Consider the following 20,301-nt stretch of genomic DNA (forward strand, 5'->3'; position numbering starts at 1 on the left):
TCCTCTCCTCTGAGACCCTGAATCTCCTCCTCTCCTGAGACCCTGAATCCCCTCCTCTCCTCAGAGACCCTGAATCCCCTCCTCTCCTCTGAGACCCTGAATCCCCTCCTCTCCTGAGACCCTGAATCCCCTCCTCTCCTCAGAGACCCTGAATCCCCTCCTCTCCTGAGACCCTGAATCCCCTCCTCTCCCCCAGCCCCTGAATCTCTATACCCAGTAATTATTACAAGCATTTATCCAGTATAAGATAAAAATGTAAAACTTGTCATTCTTACAAGTATTGATCCCTCTAATATAAAATTTACTGCCTCAAAACCAAGCAGCAGCTTTAAATGACAGCAGAGCTATCCCTTCACTCCTCTCCACAATGCCAGTTGTTTACAAGCTTCCCAGCTAGCTAAAGATTCATTTTTTTGGGGAATGAAAAGGGGAAAAAAAAAAGCCAAGCTGAACTTACCCACTGCATCATCATTCAAATAATCCTCAGCTTGAGCAGGAATTTCTGTAAATCAGAAGTGCACAAACAACAATTAAAAGTGGGCAGGTATCTAAGGAGTTACAAAGAGTTGTGGGGTTTTTTTCATAGAAGCATGGATTGATTGGGTTGGAAACAGCACTGCAAAAGAAATCCTCAAGCTTCACACACCCTAATATGGCCAATTTTATCAGTATCAGTTTTTCTCAACTGGGAGCACACTCAAGAGGATGGGGACAGGCTCTTGTCAGTGGTGCCCAGGGACAGGACAAGGGACAGCAGGCACAAACTGGAACCCAGGAGGTTCCATCTGAACAGGAGGAGAAAATTCCTTGGTGTGAGGGTGCTGGAGCCCTGGAGCAGGCTGCCCAGAGAGGTTTCAGAGTCTCCTTGTCTGGAGAGCTTCCAACCCCTCCTGGCCATTGTGCTCCTGGGCAAGCTGCTGTGGGTGCCCTGCTTGAGCAGGGCTTGGACTGGACTTGCTCCAACAGTTCATGCAAGAGATAATTGACAAACCTGATTCCTCTGGTTCTGTGGCCACGTCATCTTCTGTATGCTTGCTTTCTACTGTGACAAAGGAAAGAAGTGGGGAAAGTCACACATGGTGTGGTCATCATTTTTCAGTTCTCTTCCCCACCAGCCACCCACTAAAATTAGAATCAAACAAGAAGGAAGACTTCAACTGCAGAGCAACCAACTGGGTTGATTTCAGTGCAGATAAAAGTTGAGCTCCTATTTATAAATGACTTCCATTGTTAGGACATCCCCCCCAGAGTGATTTTGCTTGCAATTGTTGTGTCAAACACAGAAGTATGGGATGGTCTGGGTTGGAAGGGACCTCGAAAGGTCATCCAGTCCAGCCCCCTCTGCATTAAGCAGGGACATCCTCAACCAGATCAGGTTGCCCAGAGCCTTCTCAAGCCTCACTTTGAATATCTCCAGGGATGAAGCCACAACTACCTCCCTGGGCAACCTGTTGCAGTGTTTGTTTTGGGGGTTTTGTGTATTAACAAATAAAAAAGGAAGGGAAAAAATGTTTTCTTTCACAGCCTATAAAAAGTCCTACCTGGTGGCTCTTTATCAACATCAAAATCTTCAATAATTTCATCTGTAAGATAAAGTGAAAGTACAGAATGAGCTTTCTTCTCTTTTCCACCAGATTTCAAAATGTCTTTATTTCATCAAACACTTTATGATCACAATTACAAAATATTCACCTGGTTCTGTGGCTTCATTCACCTCCTCTGGAATGTACTCAGCAGCTAAGGAAATAGTCAGTGATGAAGGAAACACAATGGAGAGAAATAATGAATCATGCAATCAGTCAGGCTGGAAAAAACCTTGAAGATCATGGAACACAACCCAACTACCATGACCACTAAACCATGTCCTGAAGCACCACATCTAGAGCTTCTCAAACACCTCCAGTGATGCTGACTCCACCACCTCCCAGGGCAGCCTGTTCCAACCCCTCAGCACTCCCTCAGTGAAGAAGTTTTTCCTCATGTCCAGCCTAAACCTTCCCTGGCACAGCTTCAACCCCCTGCCTCTCGTGCTATCACTGGGTACTTGGGAGAAGAGACCAACCCCAGCCTCCCTCCAACTTCCTTTCAGGGAGCTCTAAGATCTCCCCTCAGCCTTCTCCAGACTAAATCACCCCAGCTCCCTCAGCTGCTCCTCCAAACCCCTCCCCAGCCTCAGTGCTCTTCTCTGGACATGCTCCAGCCCCTCAATGTCTTTCCTATGCTGTGGAGCCCAGAACTGCACCCAGTGCTCAAGCTGTGGCCTCACCAGGGCAGAGTACAGCAGCACAGTCACTGCCCTGCTCCTGCTGGACACACTGGTTTTGATCCAGGCCAGGATGCTGTTGGCCTTCTTGGCCACCTGGGCACATTGCTGGCTCATCTTCAGCCAGCCAACCACCAGCATCCCCAGACCCTTTTCCACCAAGCTGCTTTCAAGCCACTCTGCCCCAAGCCTTTAGCATTGCTTCAATCTATTCCCTCTCATCCATGTTCATGCAGGTCTTTGTATTATTTCAGAACATAAACTAAAACACAGCTGTAATAATTTACTAAGGAAACGATGCTGAACGCTCAGTTCCAGTGGCTGAGTTTTGGGGTGGCATTTGTTTGTCTTGATTTGGGGTCAAAATTCAATGAAGCTTCAATAAAAGAAACTAAGGCTGTGGGCTGTACCTGTGTCGTGTTCCACTGCATCTTCTAGAGCCAGGTCAGAGTCACCTTAAATAAAAATATTTGGTATTTTATATTCTAATCAAGTTTTCAACAGCTAAGTAGAAGAGAAGTTAAAAAGGTCACAGATTTAGGTCCAGAATAACAGAACTAAACACAGGGATTTAATACTACAAGGTTTTACCGGGCACTAAGTCACACAATTGAATAAATTCATAGAGACATAAAATGGTTTGTGCTGGAATGGACCTTACAGATCATCCAGTTCCCAACCCCCTGCCATGGGCAGGGATACCTCCCACTAGCCCAGGTTGTATGATATTATAGAGTTTGAAAGAAACAAAATCATACCTGGAGTCTCATATGGTTCAGCCTCCATTGCTCCAAGATCATCACCCCCAAACTCAGCATCTGAGAAAGAAACAAACAAAGATATATTTAGAAATTTTAACATTATGGAAGAAGAGTCAAATTTCTAAGCAGAAATTTTAAGCAATTTTCTTCTAATGCCAGCCAGACGTTGATAGAGATTGGAAGAAGACTATTTTTAATCTGATTTTCATATAAAATATTGAGGCTTTCTCTACACACAAACTCCAGACATATTTGCTCAGCAAAAATGGTAAAGCTCAGTCATGGTTTTTGCTGAGACACATTTCCATCTGTCTGCTCTTATCTCTGGTCAAATTGAATTAATAGATTTAGTCATTCAGATACCTTTCTGAACTGAGCCTGGTGCTTCATATGCTTCTAGCACTTCATTCTCCAATCCCTGGAGCAAGTCATCTGTGGCAGGAGCTTCAAAAGTTTCTCCATGTATTTCTTCCTCTGCTTGCCACTGGTCATTTATGCTTTCCCCAAGATCTTCATGTCTCTCTCCTAAGCAGCGACACAGACTGTTAGAGAACACAAACTCTCTGGGACATTCTCCCACCAGCAAACAGTCAGTTTTCAGCACATCCTTCATGTTTCTCAATTAAGCTGCAAAAGGGATGAGGTGGGTGACAGGAGATGACTCTGTCTGTACCTGCCAGCAGTCGAAACCCAAAGTATCTGCACTGAAGCCATCTCTGCTTACCCATTCCTGCACTCTATGCTCAGGGCAGTGGTGGAGTCGTCATCCCTGGAGGGGCTTCAAAGCTGTGTAGGTGTGGTGCTGAGGGAAATGGTTTAGTGGTGACCTGTTAAGGGTTGGACTTGGGGATCTCAAGGGTCTGGTGATCTTAAGGGTCTCTTCCAACCAAAACAATTCTGTAACTCCATGATTTTGAGGAAGTTTCTGTCACCTGATTGATTTGAGCTACTGCCTTCAAACACCTCGGGCTGAAAGGCCACTGGGTTAGGATTTGGTGACTGAACTTTCTGAATTTTCTTGAGAACGAGAAATGAACTGATCAGAAGGTTTTGTGCAGGCAGAAGTACTCTAAGTGCACACCAAAGCCAGGCTCTGAGCTTCACCTAGCCTGTGGCAGCATTTATGAACTCTTCAGTGATTTCTAAGCATTAATGCATTACCAGGCTGGGAATGGAGATCTTCATGAACCACAGACTGAACTTCCTCCTCCAGTTGCATGTCAGCATTCTTGTGCTCTACAAGGATCACAAATTGCAGTGAAGGTAAATGCAAAAGGCAAAGTCGAAACATTAGCTCAAGGCTTGCAGCTTTCAGTAACCTCCATAAAATTCTTATTCAATTCATAAAGTTCCACAGAGATTGACTTTATAGAATGGTTTGGGTTGGAAGAGACCTTGAAGATCATCCAGTTCCAACCCCCTGCCATGGGCAGGGACACCTCCCACCAGCCCAGGTTGCTCAAAGCCTTATCCAGCCTGGCCTTGAACACCTCCAGGGAGGAAGCATCCACAGCCTCCCTGGACAACCTGTTCCTGACTTGGAGCAGCTGTGGAACCCATGCAATTACAAAAGCAGTTTGATTTTGGTTACTCTCCAAGTGTTGCATCAGTCACATCAGATTCATTATCAACAGTGATCCCTGTTAAATAAACTGCAGTGGATAAGCAACACACAAATACACAGCTTTATTTTACCACCCAAAGAACTAACCCAATGCATTCCCATGCTAAGGAAACCCAATTCCTGCTCAACACAAGCATCACATCTTTTGCTTCACCAGTGCTTTACAAAAGCCTTACCTGATTCCATGTAGGGCTTCTCATCAGGCTGGATGCTCTCCTCAGGTTCTGGGGATGCTGGCTGTGCTGGGACAGATCTTTCTTTAAGGCCTGCATTTTTCAGTCACAAAGTTAACTTCATGCTCTTTTGGATCTAACTCAATTACAAACTAAGAAAGCTGTTTCAATTAAGTTAACTGATGTTAAACTCTCCTAAAGGTATTCAAACAATGAATCCTAATTACAGGGCTGTCCTGACAGACACAGACTGAAGTGTATTCAGCTAGGCAACAAACCTGTTTTGAAGACAAACATATAAAGAAGGAGGAAGAAAGGGACAGAAAATGAAGCACTTGCCTTTATTTCAAAGGAACTGAACAAATAACCAGGGTTATTCTCAACATTTATTCAGTATCCAGAAGGAAAACAGACAGCAGCTTTTCATCACTGGCTTCCCTTTGAGCAAAATGTGCTTCACATGATCAATTTTATAGGTTTTTATGAAGAATTAATTGGGACTTCAGAACGAGAAGAGGGATTTCAGTTCCATAACTCTTAGATGATTTAAGAGCTCTGTAGGTTCTTCGAAACGAGGCAATCCCTCTCCAGTTTCTTCTGGCTACAGCAAAAAGTATGACTGATGGAATTTCACCAGTAAGATTCACAGAATAGTTTGGGTTGGAAGGGACCTTAAAGGTCATTCAGTTCCAGCCCCTCTGCCATGGGAAGGGACACTGGACCAGGTTGCTCAAGGCCTCATCCAGTCTGATCTTAAACACTTTTGGGGAGTAAGCATCCACAACCTCCCTGGGCAACCTGTTCCAGTGTCTCCCTACCCTCTTTGTCAGTAATTTCTTCCTAATCTCCAGTCTAAATTTCCTCTCCTCAAGCCTCAATCCACTGCCTCTCATTCAGAGTCTCTCTAGATCAAAACACAATGAAAAGCAAGCAACCAAACCCAGCAATGATCAACACCATGGCAAGAGGCAAAAGTAAGTCACAGCCTTGAAAGATCATGGCACATCCAACAACAGCACATCCTCAGGAAAGAATGTCTTGGCCTTAGCCTAATCCTCCTCTCAACTATCATTTAGGATGAATTCAACTTAAACAAGAGAGGTTCAGACTGGGAAAAACCCCAAATCACTTAGCCATCCATGTGAGCACCCACACCCCTACATCCCACCATGAGGAGAGTCAGATCAGAGCAATGAGGGCACAAAGAGCTTGTGTGTCCCCATCCTTGGGGGTTTGGAACACCACACTGAGTAATCTGGCCATACCTCTGAGCTGAGCCCTGCTTTCAGCAGGATGTTGGGAAAAAGATCACCTGATGGAACTCTCCTCTAACTCTACATTATTTTTCCTAGGTTTAGAATTAAGTCTGAGTTCCAAGGTTAATACAAAGCTACTTTCTTAAATAAAAGACACACATGCACACTGCCCAAACCCAACTAGCTTCTCAAGAGCTGTATGAACAGAAATAAAGAGGAAGAATAGCACTGAAAAAAAGCAGCAGCTGTGCTGTAAAGAAAACTCCTGTACTGCATTCTGCTTCAAGTAACTGAAGACTTAAAATAAAAAAAAAAAATCATGTTTCTATCAGAGTCAAACATCTCAGCACAAAAATCTCTTTATTGTGTGGCTATCTGAAGAGCCTGAAGGGCTACTCAAATAAAATGTTCTTTGGGGTAAAAAAAAAAACAACCAACCAACCAACCACCCTGAAACGACCAAAAAATCCCACAAAAATCCCAAACTAAACCAAAAAAAAAAATCCCCAAAACTCAACCAACCAAAAGAAATGAACAAAAGAACAACATAACCCAAACCAAACAGCAAAGAAACAAAAAAAAAAAAACCAAATCAAAACATATAAAAGAAAACCAAAACACCACACAAAACCCCAAAACTAAAACAAAAGCAGCCAACAAAAATAACCCACAAAAAGAACAAAACCCAAATAAAAACAAACAAAACCCACAAAAACCCAAACAAAACCAACAAAAACCCCAAACAAAAACAAAGCCCAAACAAAACAAAAAAAAAGTAAAAATCCCCGAAAAACCCCAAAACACCCCACAAAACCCTAAAATCAAAACAAAAAAACCCAACTAACCAAAAACCCCAAACCTAGAAAACCCCAAACAAAACAAAAATCCTCAAAACAAACCCAAAACAACCAAAAAGCCCCACAAAAACCCCAAACCAAACCAAAACCCCCAACCAACCAAAAAAACCCAAACCCCACAAAAACCAAAGAACAACCAAACCCAAACAAACCCAAAACAACCAACCCCCCCCAAACTAAAACAAGAAAACCCCAACCAACGAAAAAACCCACAAAGAACAACAACAAAACCTAAACCAAACCCAACCAAAACCCCCCACAAACAAACACCCACCCCCCAGATTTTCTTTAGAACCAGACAAACTTTGGGTCATAGATACAAGAAGAGATTAATCAGAAATAAAACTCATTGCAAGTTTGGCTCCCAGTCAGCTCCAAGCTTTGTCACATCAGGGGTGAACACAAAAAGTCATTTGCACTGCACCACTGTGCAACCCTTCTTGAGAAGTGTGATGTGAGAGGTCCTCTGTCAAGGTCTTAGCACTTAACAAAGATGAATGAACACATCCATCACCACCAAAACCTACAGGAGACAGCTCATTATGCAAGTTCATTTATTAGATCTCCATTCTGTCAGGTGTTTTGCTAAGCAGGATTGTGTTTAGAACACAGCAATCTCCTCCACAGCTTGGTGTATCCCCTCTGCTCACTGTCCCAGCCAGAGGCACAAGCTGCTGGACTATTTTCTGTGGCTTTCAGTTATGACCAACCATTCAAATTTCCTTGAGAACAAAATAAAATCAGATGGCAGCTTCCTCTGGTAGCACATCTTACACCTGTAGTGATCAAAGCATCTTACACAGACATAGATGTGCTGTACTTAAAGAGATAAGCACAATGTCAACTGCTCCAGCCAATACCTAAGCAAAACCACAACCAGAATCAACCTCCAGGGTTTTAACCTTACACCAGCATCCTGTGCTTTAATGCCCCTCCTTAGCTTTGCTTTCTTTAAAGCAGGACAACAAGAAATTTTCCACTTTCATTACAAATTGGGTTCTGAATCTTGTGCAATTTTATTGTGCAATGAATATTTCGATAGAAGCAAAATTATTTGTCTAGCAAGATCAGCAAACACTCAGCTCCCACATAAACTTGCAAGCAGAGATGCAATAACAGCCCCAAAGGATCTCTGAAGAAATGTTTTTGTGACTTGGTTTTTGTTCTAAAAGAGGCTGCTGGAGAAAAAATAAAATCAGTCCTCGGGGCTCAAACTATGGATGCTATGAGAGCAAGCTATCACAGGAGCTTGCTTACAGAAGTACCATGGGCTTCAAAAGTGGTGTTGGAAGAAAATGAGAGCTGCAAATGAAATACACAAGCTGGTCTCTAAGCAAGTTCAACCACAACACAGCAGCAGTTGCATAATCACTTCTTAAAATGGGATTGAAACCCAACCATTAATTTCCACTAGTATTCAGTTTAATTTCCAGTAGTATTCAGCTTAATTTCCAGTAATATTCATCCCTAATTTCCAGTAGTATTCATTGTCAGAGCTGCTCAGAAAAGACTAGCACACAGTTAACTGAAAAATTACAATGAATCAAGTTTTCAGACCTTAAAAAAAAAAAAGAAAGAATTAAGGGAAGGAAGGGAAAAAAAGCAGAATGTATTGTCACAGGATGAAGAAATAAAAGTGGTGTGACATTCTGGTTGAGTATTGATAGAATGGTTTGGGTTGGAAGGGACCTTAAAGATCCATCCAGTTCCAACCACCTGCCATGGGCAGGGACACCTCCCACCAGCCCAGGTTGCTCCAGTCCTCATCCAACCTGGTCTTGAACACCTCCAGGGAAGGGACATCCACAACCTCCCTGGGCAACCTGTTCCAGTGCTTCACCACCCTCACTGGAAAGAATTCCTTCTTAATCTCCAGTCCAAATCTCCACTCCTCAAGCTTCAATCCATTAACAGAAGCCTCAGCAATAAATGCAACACTGAAGTTGATTTGAGTTAGTATAAAATGATTTTCTCACATCTAATCAGGAGAGGAAAACCAAAAAATTTAGCAGGGAATAATCTACATTTCCCTGCTAAATTCCTATGACAATACATTCCACTAATGCTCACAGATTGCATCAGGTTGGAAGGGACCCTCAAAGGTCATCTTGTCCAAACCCTTGCAGTCAGCAGGGACACCTCCAACTAGATCAGGCTGCCCGGGGCCACATCAAGTTTGCTCCTCTTGGTTGTTTTTGTGTAGCAGAAATATTTCCTTGTGAGTTTCCACTCTTGTGTGTCCAGCTAATGCTTTTAACACTGCCTTTAAGTTTGCATTCGATACACAACACCACACTTTCACCTCTGGATCAAGAAAACAGCATTTGAATACAAGGGGGGGAAAAACAAAGGAAAAAAAAAACCCAAACCACCAGATTCAGAGTCTGCTTGGAGTCACTGGCATCAGTTTGACCTGGTTTCAGTACATATAGGTAGCCAGGTGCATGGACATCAGAGTTCTGCAGCAGACACCTTTGCTTTGTGTTTACAGCAGCACACACTCAAACCAGCCCTCAGAAAATGACTCTACAGAACCTTTGCTCACACTTATTGCCAGAGAACATTAGCTTCTTATTGCCATAGTTACCACATTCAGACCAATATGCTGAAGCTCTCTTTTCTTGAGGTCTGGTCCTCCTTAGCAGAAGCAGAGCTCTGGTTATTCCTTTTCTTTCTTGTCTTCCTTGGATGGGTTTTTAAGTACCTTTTTTGTCTCTTTGTCCTTCCCCACCAGGAGGGCACCATCCTTGTCACTGGTTGATTTTTTTGTAGTCTCCTTGGATTTGGCATTTTTCTCTAGGCCTTTTTCCTTCCCTCTGTCTCTTTTAGCCTTGTCAGAATCTTTCTTTCCTTTATCCACATCAGCAGCTTTCTTGTCCTTTCGATCAGTGGCATCCTTGGCTTTCCTGGCTTTCTTTCTTTCCACCTCATCTTTGATTTCCTCCTTCTTGGATTCCCGCTTCTCCCTTAATTTCTTGAGTGGTTCTTTAACAGCTTCTTTTACTTTTTTTTTTTTTCCCAGATTTCCATTTAAAAAAGGGGAAATGTTCAATAAGAGAACCATTCTCAGATCACAAACCATCTTATGAGCAACTATCTAAAAGTGCTGATCAAAATTCTTCATGTTAGCTGCCAGCTTAAACTTTGATCAGTAATTATTTGAGCTTTAAGCAATTCAAACCAATTAGTTTGGACTTTTAGCAGTCTTTCACACCATGCAGCCACCCACTGATGTCAGCTTACTGCAACTGCACCCAATGAAGCATTAATGTAGGGAGAAACCATCCCAAAGAAGCACTAATTTAGGGAAAACCATGCCTCAACTAGCTTACTGTTAACAACTTCTGCAGTTTTGTCTGTGAGCATGAAAATCTCAGTAAATGTGGGGTTTCTGACAATGGAGTGACAAATGGAGGCTCCAGAAACATCAAGAGCATCACCAAAAGAAATGTTTTCCAGCATTTTCTTAGCTTTCAAAAGCTATAAAGCATTAAACCAGCTCAAATGTACCCACATTTCACTCACATTGCTACCTGAGGTGAAGCCAAGACTTAATAATGTATCTGAGGTATGTTTTTTTTTTTTACAACAATAAGTACACAGGGATTAAGAAGAAACAGCAATGTCCTGGTGAGTTAAGTCTACTCCAAAAAAGTTCCCTGGGTTTGTTAATATTCAGTGAAACCAAAGTAAAAACTCCCTGGGCAACCTGTTCCAGTCTCTCACTCCCCTCACCTGACAGAATTTCTTTCCAAGTCTAAATCTGCTCTCCTCCAGCTTCAATCCATTCTCTCTCATCTATCCCTATACAAGCCCTTGTCAAAAGTCCCTCCCCAGCTCCCCTGTAGCCCCTTTCAGGTACTGGAAGGCTGCTCTAAGGTCTCCCTGGAGTCTTCTCCAGGCTGAACAGACCAAACAACCCAAACAAAAGAATGATTCTATGATTCAAACTGAGCACATCTGAAAAGTGAAGCACCTGAAGCCTGTTTGGTGCTTTGGTGTTTTGCTGGAGGCTAATTTGCCTTCTCAGTCTGTGTTGAACTGAACACATTTAAAGGATCTTGTCCTGTTCCTATAGGAATCTAAAGATAAATAAATATGTGGCATAAATCATCTTCAAGCTGTCCTCTTGCTTTTGGAAAGTTTCTAGTATCAGTCCTGCAAATAACACTACAGGGGAAGTTACTGGATTTTACTTCAGAAAGAGATGAAACTCTTTAAGTACAGACTTCAGCAGAAATTAAGGTGCTCAAGTCCAGTTATAACTTAGTAATGGCATCACGAAAGGTAACTCCAGGAGGATTTCACCCAGGGCAAAAATCTGCACACACATCAGAACCTTTATTAAACATGCAGAATACAAAGTTATCACAAACTCCTCACGATCCAAACTGCTGTAAAAAAAAAAAAAAAAAGATACAAACAGACTGAATCTCTAGTTAGGAAAGCACTCACATTGTCACGAAATTACAACTGGTAGTTAAAAAAAAAAAATCTTACTGAGCAATGGAGAGGAAAATGATTTGCTGCACCATCAGACAACAGGCAGTATTAGTAAACAGGATTACATCCTGCACTCTGTGCTTGCCAGGCACATGCATTTCAGACAGCATCATCTGCATAAAGTTCCACAAGAGGAATAAAAACCACATCAAAAAATACCTTTGGCTTTAGCTTTTTTCTTGGCTACCCCTCCTGGCTCCTCACCTGATTTGTTGCAAAACGGAAATAGGTTATGAACATATCTGTGGTGTTCAACAAACAGGACAGATTTTTCCAGTCTGCCAGACTACGGCAAAAGTTCTCTTTAGGTAGCACACTGTAGTGCTATGGAGAGATACCAAATGTTAACTGAAGAAGGACAAAGCATCCTCAGTAACCAAACCTCCACAGCACTGGGAAGGAAGATGAATCAAGACCAAAAAAAGTACCACATTACCATATTAACTTTGAGCTAGCTCAGTTCTCTCCAGCCAAGGTGATGCCATGTGATTATGACCAGTATCCCAGTTTATTCCTTGGGGAACGTGCCAGTTCCCTCTCCAACCCACTAATTTCCATTTCTACATCATTTTAGATTTCATAAACATATTAACTCAAAAGATCTTCAAGCATGCATGGATCATATTAATCATGTTCTTACAATTCATTCCAATCTGTGTGTCTTCATAGAGTGGGAAAGATGTGTTTGGGCAAAGGTTGCTCAGATTCCCTCATTCCACTGCTTTCCAGTTCAGTACTTACTGCTTTGCTTCAAACTAGTTAAGACTGCTGAAAGGTTTTATTAGAGAAATAAACTTCAATCTCCAAAGCCAGGTGCTTTCCCCATTAAAACTAACAGATTGTGAGGTCACTCACCAGCATGATTTTTAATCTAGGTTTCATAAAGCTTTTATATAGTTTTTTATACCTAGATATTTTGTACCTAGCTCCATAAGAGGCAAAAAGCCTTCCCCAAAACTGCAAATTATAATTAATCTCACCTTTCTGACAGCATAAAAAGAAGCTGGATTACCACCATCATGCTCTTGTGGATTAAGATTGAAATCACATAAACACAACACCTTGATCCACAAGAATTATGTACATTGATACCCAAAAACCAGCTGGAAATTTATGACAATTTTTTTTTAAATCATAAATAATCTTATTAAGCTAGAAAAGCTACTCCCATGTCTCTATAGTATATATATATAAAAATATACACACATATACATACATATAGAAAATATATATCTGCTTTAGACAAAAAAAATAATTAAAATAAAATAAAAACTTCACATCCAAGTAAGAACTTTTACGTAATGCTTAGTGGCATAGTAAGGAAGTGATTCTTTGAAGCCCAGATTAATACAAACATTCTATTTCTGCAATGAAATCCTGCCATTTCCTTGATTTTTCCTTCAAGAACAACCTCCACAAAAAGAAACCCCCAAGTGAGAGCCCAGCTTTGGAATTCTGGTATTGCAAGAAACATAGATGAACACTCTTTGTATTCAGCAAAATAAGCACAGCAAAACAAAAATAGAATCAATCATAGAATGGCTCAGGTTGGAAGGGATCTGAGAGATCATCTACTCCAACCTCCCTGCCATGGGGAGGGACACCTCTCAACTAGACTCAGCTGCTCAAGGTCTCATCCAGCCTGGCCTTGACCACCTCCAGGGAGGAGGCATCCACGACCTCCCCAGGCAACCTGTTCCAGTGTCTCACCACCCTCACTGGAAATAATTTCTTCCTAATCTCCAGCCTAAATCTGCCCTCCTCAAGCTTCAGCGCATCCCCCCTTGTTCTATCACTCCCAGCCCTTGTCAAAAGTCCCTCCCCAGCTCTCCTGCAGCCCCCTTCAGGTACTGGAAAGCTGCTCTAAGGTCTTCCTGGAGCCTTCTCTTCTCCATGCTGAACTGCCCCAACTGTCTCAGCCTGCCCCTATAGGGAAGCTTCTCCAGCTCTCTGATCATCTTTGTGGTCTCCTCTGGCCACAAGGAGATGTAACCATCACCCATTTCAGAAGCCCTTTTAGTCCCTGATACAAGCTGCAGGACACAATTACCAACTCCCTTTGCTGCACCAATAACTCTTTGAGAGCAGACAGAATTTGTCCGCATTAGCAATTTTGGGACCAACAGCCATAAAACAGTTCCACAGGAAGAAAAGAATCAACTTTTCAACTGCATTAAGTTCTTGAATTCATCAAGGAATAGAAGACATTAAAATTTAAAAAAAAAAAAAATCTAATTTCCAATTAGCCTTTAATACATTCAGGATTACAATAGAAATACATCATCACAGCTTCCCACTTCCATCAAAGGCCCACCTCAAAAAAACCCCAAACAAACAAAAAATCATTGAATTCAGAACAGCCCTTGTGGTACGATTGTCATATTTAAGAAAAAAAAAAAAAGACTGAATATTTAGCTTGAAGACAGAATAAACCACATCATGACAGCATAAATCTTCTGAATACAACAGCTTTTAGCTAACAGAAATAAATCTTTCTGCCAAGGTTTCAAGCACTTGCCAAGGAAGCGCTCTGATGTTGACAGCGAGAAAGAATCTAATCTGAGAACTCAAGGACTGACAAAATAAGTGATTTATTACAAGGTGGCTTTCAGGAGAGAATTATCATTGTCATGTCTCTAGTGAGGATTAACAGAGAGATGTATTTACAGGAAGCAGTCATGCCAGGGTGCTGTACAATCAAAGCTGGTACAGAACGCTCAAGGTCGTGTTTGCTAGGGGGACAAACGCCACCGGGTTAACAGCAGAGGTTGTTACACTGAGCTTGGTTAGGTTCTGGGCACAAACTGAAGCAACATACAGAAACCAACTACACAATGGCAGGTACAGGTTTTATTCTACATATTTACACAGCTGTGGGAAGATTTCTCATCCTGTCACGAAACAAAAAAAAAGAAGGTCACTGGAAAGCTTGCAACTAGCGAGACTACATCGCATGGCTGGCTTGAGTTCAAGCTTTAGAGCGTCCGCTTGGGAGTCTCCCCTCAATGCCATCAATTCCTGTCACATTAAGACTGATGGTTTCATGGACATTTTCCTTTCCAAAGCCAATCAGATTAGTCTTTCAGTCACTGGTTCTGTAAATCCAAAATAACACAGGTCTTTTTGCCCTGAACCCCTTCATTCTGTGACGTGTCATCAACATCATCTGCAGCTTCGCTCTCTTCTTCTTCTAGTATTTCAAAAGGAGTCAATACATCATAGAGAAATGAGAGAAAGCCATAAAACCAATCAGAGCTTTCCTCTGCTAAAATATTAAGGACTTCCTCAAGGGAATCAATATTCTCATTACTGCCATCTTTGGTCAGGCCTACACAAGAATAGAGGAAAGAGAGAGAGAGGGAAGGGGAAAAAAGAGACAGCAGTTAGGTGGAAAGAGGAAACTGTACAAGGAGGATCTGTGAAAGACATAAGTCTTTACAGGAATGCTAATTAGGAAATAGAAAGATGTTAAGAAAGTTGAACCTTTCAAAGTACAGACTGAAATTTGCACAATAAACATGCACAGTATCATGCCCAAAGTGGCATCTTTGCTTTCCCTGCTTCCTAGACCTAAACCCAAATCCATTTACACTCAATTCTCTTGCCACAGCATTTACCTTACTCTTTTTCATTCTTTAACAAGAATCCTCCACTACTTAAAAAGATCCAATTGCCCTTTTAATTTAATTTTTCTTCTTTAATAACCCCTCATGTTTAAATTTGAGAGCTTGCAACTGATAGCTGAGAACAACATTGAAAAGCAAATGGTATTCAACCAAACTCATCGCAGACATCCCATGCAGAATGCTGATTTTGCTTAGAAGTGAGAATTTGGATTGCTGGGGTTGGGAGTGGGGGTAGGTGGGTGTTGTTTTGCAGTTTGCTTGTTTGGGGTTTTTAACCTGCTTCTCAATCACTTTTTTTTCCTATGACATTTATTCTGTATGATGTATTTGAGCCTCAGGAAAGCTGGGGCTACACAGAAGAGTAGATAAAAAGGAACGGGCAGGCAATATAAAGGGTGTAGGAATACAAAGAACATCTACAGCAGGCTGAAGACAGCTGAGATGGTCAGACCAGGTCTGACCTGGCCTTGAACACCTCCAGGGAGGGGACATCTACAGCCTCCCTGAGCAACCTCTTCCAGAGTCTCACCACCCTCATTCTAAAGGATTTCTTCCTAATCTCCAGTCTAAATCTGCCTTCCTCAAGCTTCAGTCCATTCATCTCATCCTATCACTTGCAAGCCCTTGTAGAAGTCCCTTCCCAGCTTTTCTGTAGTCCTCTTCAGGTACTGGAAGGCTGTTCCTGGTCTCCCTGGAACCTTCTCTTCTGTAGACTGAACAGCCCCAACTCTCTCAGCCTGTCTCCATAGGGGAGGTTCTCCAACCCTCTGAGAGATGTCAGTTACTGAAGCTTTAAAGCAGGAAATGGAGGCAATTGCCCCACTTCTAACCAGAACAAACCTTCATTTATATTGGTAGGAGATGCAGAGGAGTGGGCTAAGGGTGAAGACAGATTGTTGAGACATAAAATTAAGTGAACATGTTGCACATGCAGACTACAAAGCAGTATTAGGTGCAGCTTGATGAAGCATTCCATAGAGGAGCTCATGGCAGAGACACTGAACACATTTCCACACATTTTTCTTACAGCACACTGTGAAAGCATCAATGATAATTCTGAGGAAACCTCCAAGTCCATGATGTTCCACATCCTTCTACCTGGATGTCCAGAACCTCTACTTGAGTGACCAGCCATTCTCTTTAATTTTTCACTGGATAGCTCAAAGGTTTAAAAATGACAGCCTGAATCCAGGAGGCAATCAAGGGATTATCAATACCTCTCTCCAACTTCTTCCATGGTTTAGTTCTATAAAAATTAAATTTTATAGACTTTACTTTATGCACAGTAGTCAGGCAGCATTTTAATTTCTGTTCCAAATTTGGCCCAAGCCAGATGTTAAAAGAGCTAACCCAAAGTGAATATATCGACTGAAGAAGGAAGTAATTTAAAGGATGAAAACCTGAATCTAAAATAAACAAACAAACAAACAAACCCAAGCTGTAAACATGGAAATATTTGTATCAGTCTAGTCTGCTGGAATCTGGCAGGGAAAAAAAAAAAATCAAAACAAACCCAGAACTCATAAAAGACCCCAAGCTTTAGATGGCATTTCTGCAAGCAGATGAAGAACCACACAGAAGCAAGCTCCTGCTCTTGCACCAAGTCAAAAAGAAGACTCTTGGGCAACCACCTTTGTCAAATCATCATAGAATGGCTTAGGTTGGAAGGGACCTTGAAGATCATCTTCTCCAACCCTCCTTGCATGGGCAGGGATACCTCTCAACTAGACTTAGCTGTCCAAGGCCTCATCCAACCTGGCCTTGAACAGCCCCAGGGAGGGGGCATCCACAACATCTGTGGGCAACCTGTTTCAGTGCCTCACCACCCTACCTGTAAAGAAATTCATGCCAAGAACTCGAGGTCCAGCAGGATGCAATAATGAGAAGACATCAACTGGGGCAAGAGGTGTTCTTTGATGCTCAGGGGTGGAGCAGCAGTGACAGAACCACTATGAGCTTCCCAAAGGCAGAGGCAATGTCTCATGATGGGCCTCTGCTGGCTTGGAAGGCATTGCAGAGGGAAAGGGCAAGGGCAGGTGGGGAAAGGACCTGCCTTGAAGGCACTTCTTGCACATGGTCTTAAAATGATGCAAATACCTCAAGAGAATTTAATCATCAAACCTCCTCTGACATCAACAAGTAAAAAGAACAAATTATCATAGCTTATAGGTACAAGAAATCAAAACCAGAAGAATAAAAATGCATTAGAGGAGTGCCTAAGGAGCACAGAAAACTGCTAAGCTACCAGCAACTAAACCACCCTTGGAAATGAAAAACAACCTCATGCTGGTAGAAGCATTTCCCCAAATTAACTTAAATTCCATTTATATTTATCATTAACATGGCAATTAAATCTTTACACTTGTAGCAAAACCTAAAGATTATGGAAGTGGACAATATTAAACTGCTGTACAGTCCAGAATTTCAGTACACAGGGGGGTTACAAAGAGCTGAGGAAAAGATTAAACCAGCAGATTTCCTCCTAGCATTAAATTTCAGAGCTGCCCCCTTTTTAAGTCAATATTAAACTAGGAGAGAAAATGGTGGTTTGACCCAGACATCACCTCAGAATGGTTTGACTTGGAAGGGACCTTAAAAGGTCATCCAAGCCCTCTGCAGGGACATCCACACCTTGAGTAGATTACTCAGAGCCCTAAAGAACCTGACCTGGAATGGTGCCAGGGTGAGGCATCCCTGACGAGGCTGACATCTGGGCAACCTGGGCCAGGGTCTCACCACCTCCAGTGTGAAAAATTCTTCCTTCTGTCTGGTCTAAACATCTCTCTCTTTGTTTCAAACCATCACCCCTTGTCCTGCCACAACAGGTCCTGAGAAAGTATCTGTCCCCAGCTCTTTTACTGGCCCCTTTTAAGTCCTGAAAGGCCACCAGAAGGTCTCCCTGGAGCCCTCTCTTCTCCAGGCTGAAGAACCCCAAGTCTCTCAGCTTTCATCCCTCCCAGCACTGCTGTGACCTCCTCTGGCCCTGCTCCATTAGGCTTCCACTTCTGCTGTGCTGAGGACTCTGGAGCTGGCTCCAGCACTGCAGGTGGGGTGTGAGCAGAGCAGAGGGGCAGAATCCCCTCCCTGCTCCTGCTGCCCACACTGCTGGGGACACAGCTCAAGGGAGGCCATTCTGGGAGGTGAGATCCTTGAACTTCAGTGAGATTAAATCACATCTCTAAGCATGCCTTCAAAAATAACTAAACCAACATTTTCATCCATGACCTTCTGACATCCCATTTGAAGTGTGAGGTTGAAATGCATGATAAGACCAACTCATAATAGAAACACTGTCACCAACTGGCAGAATTCCCAGAAGTATCAAGCTGCATAATCCAGGCATGGAACAAAGCAGCAGCATGGTTCCAGCCACCACCTTGGCAATCTGCATCCAACCAGTGTGACCCACAGGAGATTGATTGATAACCACTTTTGGGTTTTGGGTTTTTTTGGTTGTTCTTGGTTTGGTGTTTTTTTTTTTTTACACTACATAACAGACAAAGAAAAATTAAGGTTATAACCATCCAAAGTGTTATCTTATGCACCATTTATAATTAACACCCAGTTTGTAGTTCTCAAGTCACTCAGAGCACTTGGGAGATTCTTGGGGGTGTCTCTCACATTCACACCACTGCAGGCTGGGTCAGTGATTGTGGTTGCAGGGTTGTTCATGAACCATAAAGGGATTAAACAAATGAACACCCCTTAAAATAAAAAACCAACACTTGCTTATTTCTGCAAATTAAGTGGAGAAAAAAGGAAACTGATTTAAGGAATATGAGTTTTAAATAGCAAAGCAGAACATCCTGATATACTCTTGATATATTACAGATGGCTTTGACTAATCTGAGGCATTCCACTCTGCCCTCTGCTCAAGTTATTTTTGACCATGCTGGGGTTTTTGTTGTTGTTATTGTTTTCTTTATTTAATTTGAAAGGTTTGTGTGCTTCTACAGGTTTACATCTGAACAACTCAAAGAAAAGCAAATTTTCTAACATCAGGTCTTCAAGAAATATCTCCCCAATGCCTGATGATGAAGCTGAAGGTGGTGGTGTTTTAACTGCTAGAAGATGTAGGTAGAAGGACACCTAGTGATTGAAATTTCTGTTTTGAAGCTAAATAGTGAGCAGAAAGACATTCACCCAGACTACAAGGAATAGAAGCCTAAACCCAGTATTTCAGTGTTCAAGAAGAAAAATCCACCTCAGGTAGGATGTCTGAAGGACAAAGAAAAAGAACAGATTTGTGGAAGACTCAGAGTAGAGGAAAGACAGCACAAAACAGAGTCACCTAAAAAGTAAAAAGGCCTGTTGGAAGTCATCTTAAAATGAACCTGGCTTAACTTGTCAATAGAAACAATGCTTTTAACTCCTGAAGTACCTTAAACCCTGCATATGATCAATTTTCAACAGCCAATACAGCAGCAACCACCCCATTTCAAACCCATCCTGTGAGGAATTCAATGTTTTCCACTTCCTCTGTGAGGAGAAAGAACACAACTTGCTCCAAGTTCAGAGAATTCACAGATTCATAGAATGGGTTGGGTTGGAAGGGACCTTAAACATCATCCCGTTCCACCCCCCTGCCATGGGCAGGGACACCTACCACCAGCACAGGTTGCTCAAGGCTTCATCCAATCTGGCCTTGAACACCTCCAGGGAGGGGACATCCACAACCTCCCTGGGCAACCTGTTCCAGTGTCTCACCACCCTCACTGGAAAGAATTTCTTCTTAATATCCACTCTAATTCTCCCCTCCTCAAGCTTCAATCCATTCCTTCTCCTCCTATCACTACAAGCCCTTGTAAATAGTTCCTTCCTGGCTTTCTTCTAGTCCCCCTTCAGGTACTGGAAGGCTGCAAGTTGTAGATACAATCCTACAACTTGCATTAAGAAAAACCTCACCACACTTATGTCTGAGTTCTCCAACTCAGAAAGCACAGAAACCTTGTTCTGACATTAAACTAACCCAAAATACAGATGTGCCAACTCAACTACACAAATCATTCCAGCTGTTTGTACTTGCCTAGCAATACTTTAGCATCTTCCACATCAAAATCTCCATCTCCATCAGCATCATATATCCCAAGCTTGCCTGAAAATGCAAAGAGAGGAAGAAGAGGGAATTAGGGATGCAGCAATTTGTCTCCAGCAGTGTTTTCAACATGCAATGGCTGGCTGCCAAAGATCATTTGATATCCATGCCACCCTTACTCTTCTTCATCACGTTTTAAAGTT

General features: G+C 42.3%; 1 protein-coding gene across 1 annotated transcript in view; it reads right to left on the reverse strand.

Moving 5' to 3' along the window:
- The window catches only part of ASPH (aspartate beta-hydroxylase), a 53,418-nt gene that overhangs the window by 28,072 nt on the left and 5,045 nt on the right, over positions 1 to 20,301 (reverse strand). Inside the window, exons 3-5 of the mRNA XM_054394677.1 lie at positions 20,090 to 20,158; positions 4,825 to 4,914; positions 4,186 to 4,260 (exon numbers count right to left, since the gene is read on the reverse strand). Coding sequence (XP_054250652.1) covers positions 4,186 to 4,260; positions 4,825 to 4,914; positions 20,090 to 20,158 — 234 coding nt within the window. The remainder of the gene's footprint in view (positions 1 to 4,185; positions 4,261 to 4,824; positions 4,915 to 20,089; positions 20,159 to 20,301) is intronic.

This window comes from Indicator indicator, chromosome 31 (assembly GCF_027791375.1).
Source record: "Indicator indicator isolate 239-I01 chromosome 31, UM_Iind_1.1, whole genome shotgun sequence".
NCBI lineage: Eukaryota > Metazoa > Chordata > Aves > Piciformes > Indicatoridae > Indicator > Indicator indicator.